Source organism: Ranitomeya imitator, chromosome 6 (genome assembly GCF_032444005.1).
Source record: "Ranitomeya imitator isolate aRanImi1 chromosome 6, aRanImi1.pri, whole genome shotgun sequence".
NCBI lineage: Eukaryota > Metazoa > Chordata > Amphibia > Anura > Dendrobatidae > Ranitomeya > Ranitomeya imitator.
In genome coordinates this window covers 46,523,746-46,537,016 of record NC_091287.1, presented here as the reverse complement: position 1 = coordinate 46,537,016, position 13,271 = coordinate 46,523,746, and the positions used below count along the sequence as shown (strand labels likewise).

Below are 13,271 nucleotides of genomic sequence, written 5' to 3'. Positions count from 1 at the left end.
ACCATCAATGAGGCGACAGGTTTGTGATTTGGTGTCAGCTGCTCATCGGGTGGGATAGTTCACCTGTGGCTTATGGGCTAGTTCTTCCCAGGAACTATGGGAGGTTTAGCCAAAGCTTCATTTCCATGGACATGAATGTTTTTGGTTGTACACATTGCAATTTTAGGCGTTTAGAAGAGGACTTGATAGACCATGGGCTTCAAGTGTCCGGGAATGGAGATCACCCCCTTCACCAGTGGCAGGTAGATGTATACAGAGTCGAAGCTGGCCATACACATTGGATTAATCTTGGCCTAATCCTGATTGTTTTTTTTTTTTAATTTTTTTATTTCTTTTTTTACAAGGCTCGACTGAGCCAAAAGTTTGTGTATGTTTGAGAGTATTCAGCTGACGGATGTGTATGGCCAGCTCTACTCTCCTGTCTGATCTAGATCTGGAGCAGTGTAGACTTGTAACTGCTCATTCTGCTCATTCTGTCCCAGTCTACACAGCAAAGCTGACACAAATGAGTTACAGAACACAGGACGTTTCATCCCATAAGACAGCTGTAGTGATCAGTCACCTCCGCCTCTAATCTTACTTGGGGTATTATAATATATTGTTCATCTTACACACTGCGTTAGGACATTTTTTTTCATTAAGTGCTGTGTATTCAGATTCACCGTGTCCGATTATTGCATATCATGTGTTGAGACTACAAAGCGTCGCTTTACAACCTTGTGTCTGTTCTGACAATACACGTTATTTCACTACCCAAACTCCCCCAGGTGTCTCTGGTGGTCCCACACCTTCACCACCACCTCCTCCTCCACCGCCACCACCACCTCCACCCCCTCCTCCAGGTGAGACCTCTACAACGTGGAGTCTGGGTGCCTTTCTACATTAATCCATGGTGGTTTCAAGGTGTACCAATGATTGTAGATTCATTTCCTGGTGTTAATGATCCATAGGTGACTCACACGACTTATCATGTCTCTAATCCATGTAATGTCATTTGGTGTAAAAGCCTCTGAAGTGAATTGGTTATTATTTTTTTGGCCTGAATACCAAAACATCTACGTTTTCATATGTGCGTGATGGCCATCTCCTACTTGTGGCATCATTCTGATGACGCGTTCGGTGATGCCTCATTATATTGCATGCCTCTATAGAATCACTGCTTTTATCCTAAAACCTTTTATCTACAAAGTAGCAATATAATTATTGTATGAGCTCAGCCAGCCCCCCCTGTTTTTTTTTTTTTTCAAATTCAAAGAAGGGTGCTGGCTTTAGATATTGAAATGAGCTGTCACCTTTCACATACAATTTTGATCAGCTGGTCCCTCATTATCAGTGATGTCAGCTCGTCTCAGTAGCTAAGCCAGCCCCCTTCTCTGCCTAGTCTGATGTGGGTGTATATTTAGAGAGGTGGGGAACCTGTCAGCAGGATTGTGAACAGTAACTTAGTGTTAGGTTGGCGCCATTATACTTATTACAATGATACCTGGTGATGAAATCCGTCTTGTGGTTGTTGTTTATTCTTTATTTTCAGCGCCGGAGCCCGGGCATATCATTAACTCAAAACTGAAAATAAATATTAAACAACCACAAGACGGATTTAATCAACCAAGGTGTCATTGTAATCCGTATAACGTCGCCGACCTGACACTGTAGGTTACTGTGCACAATCCTGCTGACAGGTTCCTTTTTGAAATAAACTTTGTCATTCCCCGGCCAGCACATCTCTAATGATTTAGTGGCTCAATTCCTCAGGGTCTTCTAGATGTCTGCTAGTAGTATTGGAATGGTAGCTTTACTTAAAGGGTTTGTTCATGCTTGGAGTTGAAGTCTGCAGGTGTTCTGTGACTGTAAACTTGTGAACCCTCACAGTGCACAGTGTGCACGCTGTCAGGATTCTCCTGCGTCGGGAGCTGGCGGGCATGTGACTGCAAATATTGCATTGTTGCATACGTGCGGTCACGTTCAGACTTGACGTGCGCGGCATCGCTCAATGTAAGTGAATTATGCAAGGCCGGACACATCTAGTCGGAATGTGATCGGTAGTATGTAGAACGCGTACTTGTGCTCACATGACTGCCCAGTCTCCCCACCGGCAGTGGAAAATCCTGACGGCGCACACTGTCAAGAGTCACAAGAACGCAGTCACTTTAAAAAAAATAAAAAAATAAAAATCAATCCTGTTTACTTTCTGTGCCGTGCACCAGTGAGGTCATCGTTTGGGCAGGACTGATTGTCATTCTCTGGAAGTAAACCACAGGACGTTAATCCAGGGAACTAGTCTGGCATACATGGAGGTGGCAAGTGATTCCCCCCCCCTAATATTAAGCTATTGGCTTTTTCCTCCAGGGGTTTTTGCCTTCCTTTGGGTCATCATCTCCGGTGATAGGTTGAACTTGATGGACTTATGTCTACCATTAACCTTAAAACCCTAGCGTTGCTGATGACGTTACGACCCCGCGCACCAGTCAATGTGCACAGGTGTCGGGTACGGTGCCCGTGTCCTGTTAGAAGAGAATACATGCCGTGTATGAGGTCGTAACGCCATCGGCACAGCTCACCTCCAATGTGGAAGATCCAGAGCACCCCTGTATGGTACACGGCCATCGATCAGTGATGTGACGCGTGCCACGTATGACCCATGTGTGTAGGTTTATGGCACAGTGTCGGAGACACGTTCCCCGGTGTCTTCAGCGTCTCCCGAGCTTCTCCTTCAGTCACATTTCACTTTAGAGGCTTTGCAAAACGTCTTGTGGACTTTCCTTGCCGTCAGCGTTTCTGTTGAGCATCGTTAATAAGTAATGACTTGGTCGGGACGTACAAATACATCTCGGAGGAAGTCCCACCCCATTCTTCCCGCAGAGCAGCGCGTCTGACCCGACATAACACCAGTGGGCGTCTGCTCTCATCTCGTAGCGTTAATCTGTACAATAACCACGTTCTGAACCTGGCAAGAAGGAAAGTGTTCAAGAGGTTTTCATTCATTCGGCGAAGAAATAATTTATTCTGCATGAATCTAAAACTGCTAATTCCAGATGTCTTAATTGGTGATGGACTAGATGCCGTGATCCATTTGTACATTTAGCGACAATATAAAATGCTCTGTAATGGGAATAATTACTGAAGAGCGGTAACCAGAGTCTGTGCTCCCAGATTTTCTTTTTTTTTTGTTTTTAGAGATCAAATGTAACGCAGGATGAACCTGAACCTCTATACAAACGTCAACCATTAAATGGCCCCCTGAACTTGTAGTCGGGGGACACCATGCCTTCTTGATTTATTTTATACAGCTTTTTTGTGTATTTATTAGGGCGTTCAGCCTCTGGTTCCATCTTGGGTGATCACTCTCAGTGTATTGTTCACTTGCCATCGCATGCTCGAGCATCCTCAAAACATGGCGCCCAGATGCAAAGTCCAATCCAACTTTGCGTGGTGATACATGTGCATGCTACAAAGTTGGTGCGACCTCCCATCAGACGTTCTCTGCGAGCGCCTTTCTGCACAGGACGGCGGATGTCATGATGTCGAGGAGATGGCATCATACAGGGCACAACCGCCATAAACCTGTGTCTTCCTCTACCAAGTGCTACGGTACGAGCGGACTCTGCAGATCTTTCCTGCTGCTGTTTTGAGGCTCTGCGTTTGTTTTGTTTTTTTCTCTACTCCGTCTAATGGAGAAGAATAATAATAACTTAGCTCTTTTCTGGGGTTCTTCTCGGCTCATTCTTTGCAGTTGGTGGTGGCCCGGCTCCTGGCTCTCAGTTTGGCTCAATGGCGAGGCAGATCTCTCGGCACAACTCTACTACGTCTACTGCTTCTTCTGGGGGATACAGACGGACGCCCTCTGTCACCTCCCAATTCTCGGGGCAACCTCATATCAATGGCGGGCCTCTGTATTCCCAAAACTCAAGTAAGCCTGTGCTTTTTTTTTTTTCTTCACATTTATTGGTTCTAACATTCTCCAGTATTTATTGGGTGGTCTTTTTGCCTAGTCCTGTTACATAAATGTGAAATACTACAAATGACATTGGAACGTAAAGTGGTAACGGCACCACTCCTGCCTGTAGGTTGTCGGGTACTGCAGCTCATCAGATGTGGCTGAGCTACGGTACCGTATATTTCTCCAAGGAGAAGACTGGTCCTCAACCACTAAACTTACATCCCTTCTAGTAAGAACCCAAAAGAGGTCATCAATGAAGGACCAGGAGCTTGCATGACATCCAATCCTCAAACATTTGGCAAAAACTAGACCTTGTCACAAGTGGAGGCATCTCGGAGTAGTCGGCTAATCTTATTTTCTTACATCTCTGGTTCTGGTCAGTCCCCAAGAAGCCTCGTGGGTTAGGCAGCCCTTTCCTACACAGCTGTCCACAGAAATCGTACCATGGCCACTTTATTTTTGGGGATTGGTGGTCGTCTGAGCTCGCTGACCCTCACCAATAACCTTCTTGAGTTGCTGATTGACTTTAGTTCACCTGTTGATTGTTCCCCTCTCGTCATATCGCTGTGTGCAGTGTATGTCGGCATTTGTGTGTGCGGTGTGCCGCGGTGGCATCTGTTTCTAGCTAATCCTCCGAAGGAACCACTTTCCTAGCGCTAACCCCCCCAAACTGTTTTCACTTCTCCATTTATAGAGGACTGTAATGTTCCTCAGTGACATTTAGTGGGAGATCTGAAGTCTGGGACCCCCATAATGCCTTAAATAAAGGGACAGCGGTGCTCAGAGCCCTATAAACCTGAGAAGTTGTGGATTACAATATGTGGCCTCCTGGGCATATTATCTATGGCTTTTCAGGTTTATGGGGCTCTGAGCACCGCCGGCCCTTTATTAGGATTTATGGGATACGTCCTTTTAATTAAAGGTGTTGTCTAGGATTATATACAAGGAGGGGGGTGTGTGGAAAAGGCTTCCCAGCAGGGATTGTGATTAAGTGCCACATTAATGTACCGGCCTGGGACATGCGCGCCGCAGCCATTGACTGTCCTCCTCAGTGCAGCGGTTGTGCACGGCACACCATCTCTACAAACAGTGTGGCGGGGAATTTACTAGATGAGGGGGAAGTGATATTCATTCCCTTCAAGACAATTTCTTAAAAATCTTGGACAGTCTGTTTAAACGGGTTCTCCTGGGGTTGGATATTGTTGACCTATCCTTAAAGGGTTGGCCACTTTCTCTCGTTAGTGCCACTTTCCCTACTAATTGAGCAGCACGTCTATCCATACAAAGTCATATGACCAAGACCGGTCCTACACGTCCTCCAATTGTAAAATTCTGCAAATTCTGATGGCCAGGTTTGGTCACAAGCCCCTTCACCATTATAATGCACCGCTCGTGACCCAGGTTACAGGCCACCTCTGAGTTATTGTTACCACTGTGCTTTCTACTGGATCCAACCAGGCATGGTGTCCCTGCCTCCTCCGATGCTGCAGAGCCAAAGCTGCCCCTGCTAGCAGCTTGGGACCATGCTTGGTCGGACAAGCTGCGTGACCATGTTGTTGGTCTTAACTGGATCTTCGGAAGCCCACCGCCCTTGGCAACTAGGAACCCAGGAGACAGAAGAGCAGTGCGCCCCCTAAAGATTAATCCTGTAAATGGCTCCTTAAGAATAGTTCAACAATATCAGATCAGTGGGGCTGGATGCCCGTCACTCCCATCAGTCTGTTTTACAGGTCTCATAGGTCCAGGAGGAAACCATGTAGCTGGGACACCAGAGCTCTGTGTACACACTGTAGTGGCCGTTCTCAGGTACTGCAGATCGCCTCCTATTGATGCCAATGGGAGCTGAGCTGAGCTGCAGTACCGGAGAATGGCCACTACTTAGTGAATGGCGCTGTGCAGGTCCACAATCAACAGACATTAATGGCTGATTCTTTAGGGGGGCCGTATCGGTCCTTCACCAATCTGATACTGATGACCCAAATCTTGGACAACCCCCCTTTAAATCTCCATACCAAACCCCTGAGAACATGGCAGTGGGAGTTTACCCTGGCATGCCCCCTTAATATAACATAACCCAATAAAGCCGTGCTCCAATCTGCATCATGTTTTCCATCTTCCTTGGACCCTATAGACTTACAATGGGGTCTGACAATACCAATGAGACATCTGTGGCTCGGATGGAAAGAACAGCGCTGTCAGACCTAACAGACATGCAGTAAATAAACTAACATATTGCCAGTTTTCCCTTCTTGGAAATCTCCATAACTTGTTCCCAGCATATATTGTGGGGCTTTCTGATTGGTCAGAAATATAATTAAGCTGCTGATCTGCAAAAAAAAAAAAAAATGTATTTAAAGGACCTTAGTACTGAATCTCATGACCAGGTCTGTGAATTTAAATTCTTTCTGGTTTGTTTGCAATTGCATAACAAGGGAAAAAAAAAATGTATTTCACCTTTTTATTTATTCGCCTGCTGCTAATATTCGTGGCGCTTCCATTGCTGTGCGACCCTGCAGAACAAGGTCCTTGGCCTCATTGTGTACAATGGCGACCTCTACTGGTCATAAGAGGGCACTGCACTATTTCACAGGACCTAATTTGGGAAATTGCTCCCAGTAATGGAAGCGTACCACTTCTTTTTTTTTTTTTTTTTTTTTTATATATATATATTTATTTGTAATGTTGTTCTTCCAATAAAGACTGAAGTCAACTTGTAAAAAAAATATATAAATATTTTTTTTTTATTGCGTAAATGCCATTTTTTTTTCTTTCTTGGAAGCGATTTTGTGTTGATCACAACTTTATATTACTTCAGTTTTTATTGCAAACGTCTCCCTAATTCACTTTGTTATAATTGTCACCAATGACACGTAAACCACCAGTGTTTTTCGTTTCTTTTTTTTTTTTTTCCCCCTTTTCTGTAATTTGTAGATATGTTGCCGCTTTTGGTCCTCGTTACTGACTGCCGCTTGTTTGTCTTTTTTTTTTCTTTCTTTCCTTACTTGTTTTTCTTTCTTTTTCGTCTCCACTGTGATGTCGCTGCTTCCAGTTTCTATCGCTTCTCCCCCTCCCCCAATGCCTCAGTTGACTCCACAGATACCTCTCACAGGCTTCGTGGCCAGGGTGCAAGAAAACAGTAAGTCCTTCCACGCGCTGCTAAGGAGCACCAAGCCTCACTCTCTGCATGGCTGCACACTTGGCTGCCGGTAGCGTCTGCCGTTTTGGTGGTCTACTAGGTGCTTCTTTCACACAGGGGCCGTAAATCTGCATGGTACTTCTTGGCTCTATTAAACCATCTTAAAGTGAGTTTACATTCCAAAATGTAAAATTGGCCGTAAATCAAGTGCTAAACAAGCTGCCAAAGATTAGTGTAATCACTAATCAACGCATTGCGTTGCGTTCTGAGATGTTGACATTCTTGTTAGTGGCCATTTTGGCAAAAATAACAGGAAGTGCAACCATATCAGTTGTCGCCCTTTAAAGGGAATCTGTCAGTAGGATCAACCCTCCTGAGCCGTCTATATGATAACGCAGGTCATGGAAAGATGAATAAAATGATACCTCGATGTCTGTGATCTGATGTCTTATTCCAGAGAAATCCACATTTTTCTTAACATGTAAATGAGCTGTTAAGATCTATGGGCCGGACATAGATCTCCCTGAGAATCTGCCTACAGAACATATAATAAATGAAAACTGGCTGTTACCGGTGTGAGACATGTAATGACTGACAGTCTGCTCTCCTAATCTACATGTCTCACTGGTAACTCCTCCCTTTCTGAAAGAGAACTATGTCCGGCCCATAGATCTTAACAGCTCATTTACATATTAAGAAACTGTGGATTTGTCTGGAATAAGACATTGAATAGCAGATATGGAGATATATTATTCGGCTTCCTATGACCTGCATGCTCATATAGACTGCTTAGGAGGGTTGATCCTACGGACAGCTTGCTTTTAACTTGTGTTCACCAGATTATCCCTTTATCACCAATCCACAGGTGATAACTGGTGATGAGCGAACGTGCTGGGATAAGGCGTCATCTGAGCATGCTTGGGTGCTACCCGAGTGACTTCGGCGTGCTCGAATACTATGTCCGAGTCCCCGTGACTCCGTGTTTCGCGGCTGTTTGGCGGCCACAACACATGCAGGGATTGGCTGTTTGTTATGCAATTCCAGCATGTATTGTGGCTGTCGAACAACATATTCGAGCACGCCGAAGTCACTCTGTTAGCACCAGAGCGTGCTCACTCATCACTAGTGAGAACTTACTGATCGATAGGACCAATCAAAGCAATGGAGTGACAGTGCACTTGCTCTACCACTGCTCCATTCATGTCATAGTGCTGCCGAGCGCTGCGCTTTTACTTTTTTCCTGGAGCCCCATAGAGAATGAATGGGTGTCCGAACCTCCTGCATCAATTTGTAGTGGGGATAAAAAATTCCCATTCTGGGACCCCCACTGATCAATAAGTCTTCTTCACCTGTGGTACGTAATTTATGTTTACCAGACAATCCTAAATAATTCTCTTCTCTCCCATTCATATTAGTATGGTGGCTGCACTAATTCTTGTCACTTATATTCCATTTATTTACAGAGACATCAATATTCTTTTGTCAGCCGCCTTCACACGAATTTCTGATTTACTAATTCATGGCCAACTTTACATTTTGACTAGAAATTCACATTAACGTGCTTTTTTTTTTTTTTTCTTTTTAGATTATAGATTTTTTTTTTTTTTTATGTGAATGTAACTTTAGATGGATCTCTACCCCGTGACATTAATGTGACATCAGGGGAACCATGCAGTTGTTTACTTAATAGTACGTCGTAGTGATGGCGCTAGCGCAGGAGCTTTGTCCGCGCCATTCCTTTTTGGGTGCCTTGGAAGCAGCGCTCTGTTCTGAACGCAGCATGACTAAGGGGCATCACCACCCTTACAACATCCTGACAGAAGCATTTAAGTGTTTATAAGGGCATCGGTCAGCACAAAATGACTGGAAAATAAGTAGGTGGGAAGGTTGCACTGGTGGGAAGTGGTGATGCCACTGAGCTCCTGTGCTTGGTTTGAACAGTCATTTTGTGCTGAGACACCCAATGATCAAGTCATTATGCGATGTTACAAGATTCAAGCACATCAAGGAAATACCCTTTTGATTGAATTGAGGGGAAAGGAGCGTCTCATTTTCTGACTATACTTCAGCTAGAAATGACCCTTTGTCAAATTTCTAAAACGGGGCCCCCATTTCGTAAGTACAGTCAGGAGATTTGCCGTCAGTGACGGCCACGCTGAGATTTCCTGCTCCGAGAGAGGAAGGGGACGCTGCTTCACTCGGAGTTTTTACACAGAACCGTTCACTTTAGCCATAAAAAGTAAAACCTGATTTCCAATAAATGCCATCCTCGTACTTGGTGTGAGTGTGCGATCGCGTCTTGTGGGTTGCATTTTTCATGTTATGTCATTTATGATGTCTAAAGTTATTAATTTTTGTGACTGCCGCATACAAGGTTGGTGAATGTCCGATTACATGCTTAAACTTTTCATGGTACTTGTCTTAACCTGGCCATAGACATTTGATTAATGGTAGCCAAGCCCACAGATTTTGGCAAGACAGACGACCATCTGTTGGGGGGTAAAAACGTTAGGACACCCTATACACATGAGATGTCGCAGGGGAGATATCGGGCATATTGCTATCTAGGGTCTCTTCTGGCTAGATAATCCGTCCCCGGTCTGGCACCGACCTGCGCCCCACTCAGATCATATCCATGGAGGAACTGTATGAATGTCTACGTAGGGATCGGGAGACGCTTCTTAGCTGCGGCTGATGCATGATCTCTCTAACGCATGCTCGCCTCTATACTGTAATACATGGGGCTTAATTCTTTCACATCCCAGATGGCAAATATTTTTTCATTTTTTTTTTTTAAATAAAAACTCTAGTAAAAGGGTTAAACTTTAGTTTGTTGGCAAACGCTTGAAACTTTTATAATGTTGTCCTAATTTCTTCTCAAGTTGCCGACAGTCCTACACCTCCACCTCCGCCCCCGCCGGACGAGATTCCAATGTTCGATGACTCTCCTCCTCCCCCGCCACCGCCCCCTGTAGACTACGAGGAAGAAGAAGCCGCTGTGGTCCAATACAATGACCCTTATGCAGACGGAGATCCAATATGGGCTCCAAAGACGTATCTTGAGAAAGGTGAGTGGTCCGGTGGTTCTTCTTCAAAATATTTTTCAGGTTTTTGGTGTTGGTTAGATCGTGGGTGATCAGGATGGATTTTAGGGGTCCATTGGTTAGGCACCATGTGTCTCCAGTCAGGTGCTGTGGAGTTATGATGGCGCGTCGTCTTTCTGTTCTAAAGGTGGTGGTTTTTGTTCTAATCGAGGTGCTATAGAATGATCTTTCACATTTGTTTTTGGTGCTGCCGCGGTAGATATGCATGTATGTATATATGTATGTATATATGTATGTATATGCATATATATATGCATATATATATATAGAGATATATATATATATATATATATATATCTATATATATATATATATATATATATATATATATATATATATATATATGTGTATATATATATATATATATATATATATATATGTGTATATATATATATATATATATATATATATATATATATATATATATATGTGTGTGTATATATATATATATATGTGTGTGTGTATATATATATATATATGTGTGTGTGTATATATATATATATATATATATATATATATATATATATATATATATATATATATATGTATATGTATATGTATATGTATATAATTTTTTTTTTTTTTTGTATTTGCGAATGGTGACATGTAGAGTTGCCTGCAACTAGTGATGAGCGCATGTGCTCAGATAAGGTGTTATCTGAGCATGCTGCTGTGCTAATAGAGTATCTTCTGCGTGCTTAAATACTATGTTCGAGTCCCCGCGGCTATTTGATAGCCGCAACACATGCAGGAGTTGCATGTTTGTTAGGCAATCCCTACATGTGTTGCGGCTGTTGAACAGCCGCGGGGACTCGAACATTGTCTCCGGCGTGCTCGAATACGATCTATTAGCACAGGAGCATGCTCGCTTATCGTTACTTGCAACCATTTAAATGAATGAATCGGGCAAGTCACAGAGAATCGGGGAAAAGCAGTTGCCCTTGTTTCCTCCTGATGTTTGCGGTCAGGTGTTAGAGGGTCGTCCTCTACTGCAGAGGTCCCCAACTCCAGTCCTCAAGGCCCACCAACAGGTCATGTTTTCAGGATTTCCTTTGCATTGCACAGGTGATGCAATTATTACCTGGGCAAGACTAAGGAAATGCTGAAAACATGACCTGTTGGTGGGCCTTGAGGACTGGAGTTGGGGACCTCTGCTCTACTGGACATCCCCTGCTTAATTAATTCATGACATCAATTAAAATAAAAACAAGTGACACTCCAGTCTCACAGTGGTGCTTTTTCTGCTATCTCTGCGCCGCTATTCCCAGGGGTTGACGTGACAAGAATCAGAGGGTTAAGTGTCAAACAACAATGACACTTCACCGTCTAGGAATAGTGGCACCGACATCGCAGGAAAAGGCACCGCTGTGGGGAGTGGGAGAATCCATTGTTTTTATTGGAGTTCTGAATTGATTAGTCCAGGAATGTTCAGCTTTTTTTTTTCTTTTTTTTTTTCATGGGCTGATAAATGTCTTAATGAACATTTGCACAACCAAGAGTCGCCTGCCCCATCGTTGGCACGCGATCGGTGGCCGACCGAGGATCCCTCACAATTGTTGGCACGCGATCGGCGGCCAACCGAGGGTCCCTCAGTTGTTGGCACACGATCGGTGGCCGACCAAGGGTCCCTCAGTCATTGGCACGCTGTCAGTGGTTGAGCGAGGATCCCTCACAATCGTTGGCACGCTATCAGCGGCCGACTGAGGATCCTTCACAATTGTTGGCACGTGATCGGGGCAGACCGAGGATCCCTCACAGTTGTTGGCACGCGATTGGTGGCCGATCGAGGTTCCATCACTATAGTTGGCACACTATCAGCGGCCGACTGAGGATCCCTCACAATCGTTGGCATGCGATCAGCGGCCTACCAAGGGTCCCTCACCATCGTTGGCATTTGATTGGAGGCTGACCATTTGTCTCACCATTGTTGGTACATAATGAATGCCAACGAGGCACCCTTGCCATCATTGGCATGCGATCAGTGGCCGACGAAGGGGCCATCGTTCACACGTGATCGGTGGCCGACCGAGGATCGCTTCACCATCGTTGGCACGCGATCAGCGGCTGACTGAGTGGGGTCCCTCAACATAGCTGGCACATGATTGGCGTCCGACTCATTGGGGCCCAGCTTTATATTTACTGGACATCATTAACCTTTGCATATTAATCAGTGAAGCCTGCCAACTTTGGATGTGATTACCAAAATGTAATGCTGGTGCCCTCCTTGTTACAGTACATAGTTTTGGCTGCGTTCTCATGTTGCTGCTCTTTTTTCCCCCATTGTTTCCTCACAATTTTGCTGTTTTTTTTTTCTAGTCGTTGCCATTTATGACTACTCGAAGGACAAAGAAGACGAGCTGTCTTTTATGGAGGGATCAATAATTTACGTCATCAAGAAGAATGACGACGGCTGGTATGAAGGGGTCTCCAACGGAGTCACAGGCCTCTTCCCTGGAAATTACGTCGAAACAATCATGCACTATGCGGATTAATGATTTACATGTTTTCTTTTTTTTTTTTTTTATATTTTTCTTTTTGAAATTCAGTACCAACAAGTCTAATCTGATTTTAAAGCAAAGTTTAAAAACAAAAAAAGTCTTCATATTTCTGAAACTCTGGTGTTTTTTTCTTAATTATTTAACCCATTTAGTGCCAGAGATCTGCTCTTTCATCAGAAGGGTTTAGCTCTAATGCATCTGTGCTCTAAGACAAATAATGACCCAAATTTCTCAAGACCAATTGGTTGATGGACCGACCAAACTGACCTGGCATCACGGTTATTTGTGTTTTATTTTTATTTTTTCCAGATCAGTTCTTCATTGGGAAGTAGGGAATAGTGTAATAATACCCATTGATAAATCCTCATCTTGTGCCACGAACGCGCGCTTCTCTCTTCAACATACGTTTTCCACGCAGCATGAAAACTAACACTACGTCAGGTTACCATTTAACATCTGGACTCCGATGTCGATGCTACTGCTGGTTGTACTGCCTTCTAGATAACCGCTCATTCTTAATATTGAAAAATTTTGTTTTTAAAGCATGCCTATAAAAAAAAAAAAAAAAAAAAAAATTGAAATTTTTAAATCCGCAA

At 43.9% G+C, this 13,271-nt stretch overlaps 1 protein-coding gene across 12 annotated transcripts in view; it reads left to right on the top strand.

Annotated features, from left to right (window-relative positions):
• Positions 1 to 13,271, top strand: part of ABI1 (abl interactor 1) — a 65,077-nt gene extending 51,806 nt beyond the window's left edge. For 2 of the 12 annotated variants that reach the window (XM_069729604.1, XM_069729602.1), the window contains 5 exons: positions 768 to 842; positions 3,731 to 3,907; positions 6,987 to 7,073; positions 9,956 to 10,141; positions 12,494 to 13,271. In XM_069729604.1, the coding sequence (XP_069585705.1) occupies positions 768 to 842; positions 3,731 to 3,907; positions 6,987 to 7,073; positions 9,956 to 10,141; positions 12,494 to 12,669 (701 nt within the window). In that variant the 3' untranslated portion in view covers positions 12,670 to 13,271. The remainder of the gene's footprint in view (positions 1 to 767; positions 843 to 3,730; positions 3,908 to 6,986; positions 7,074 to 9,955; positions 10,142 to 12,493) is intronic. The other 10 variants (XM_069729607.1, XM_069729605.1, XM_069729608.1 and 7 more) reach the window with 5 other exon arrangements.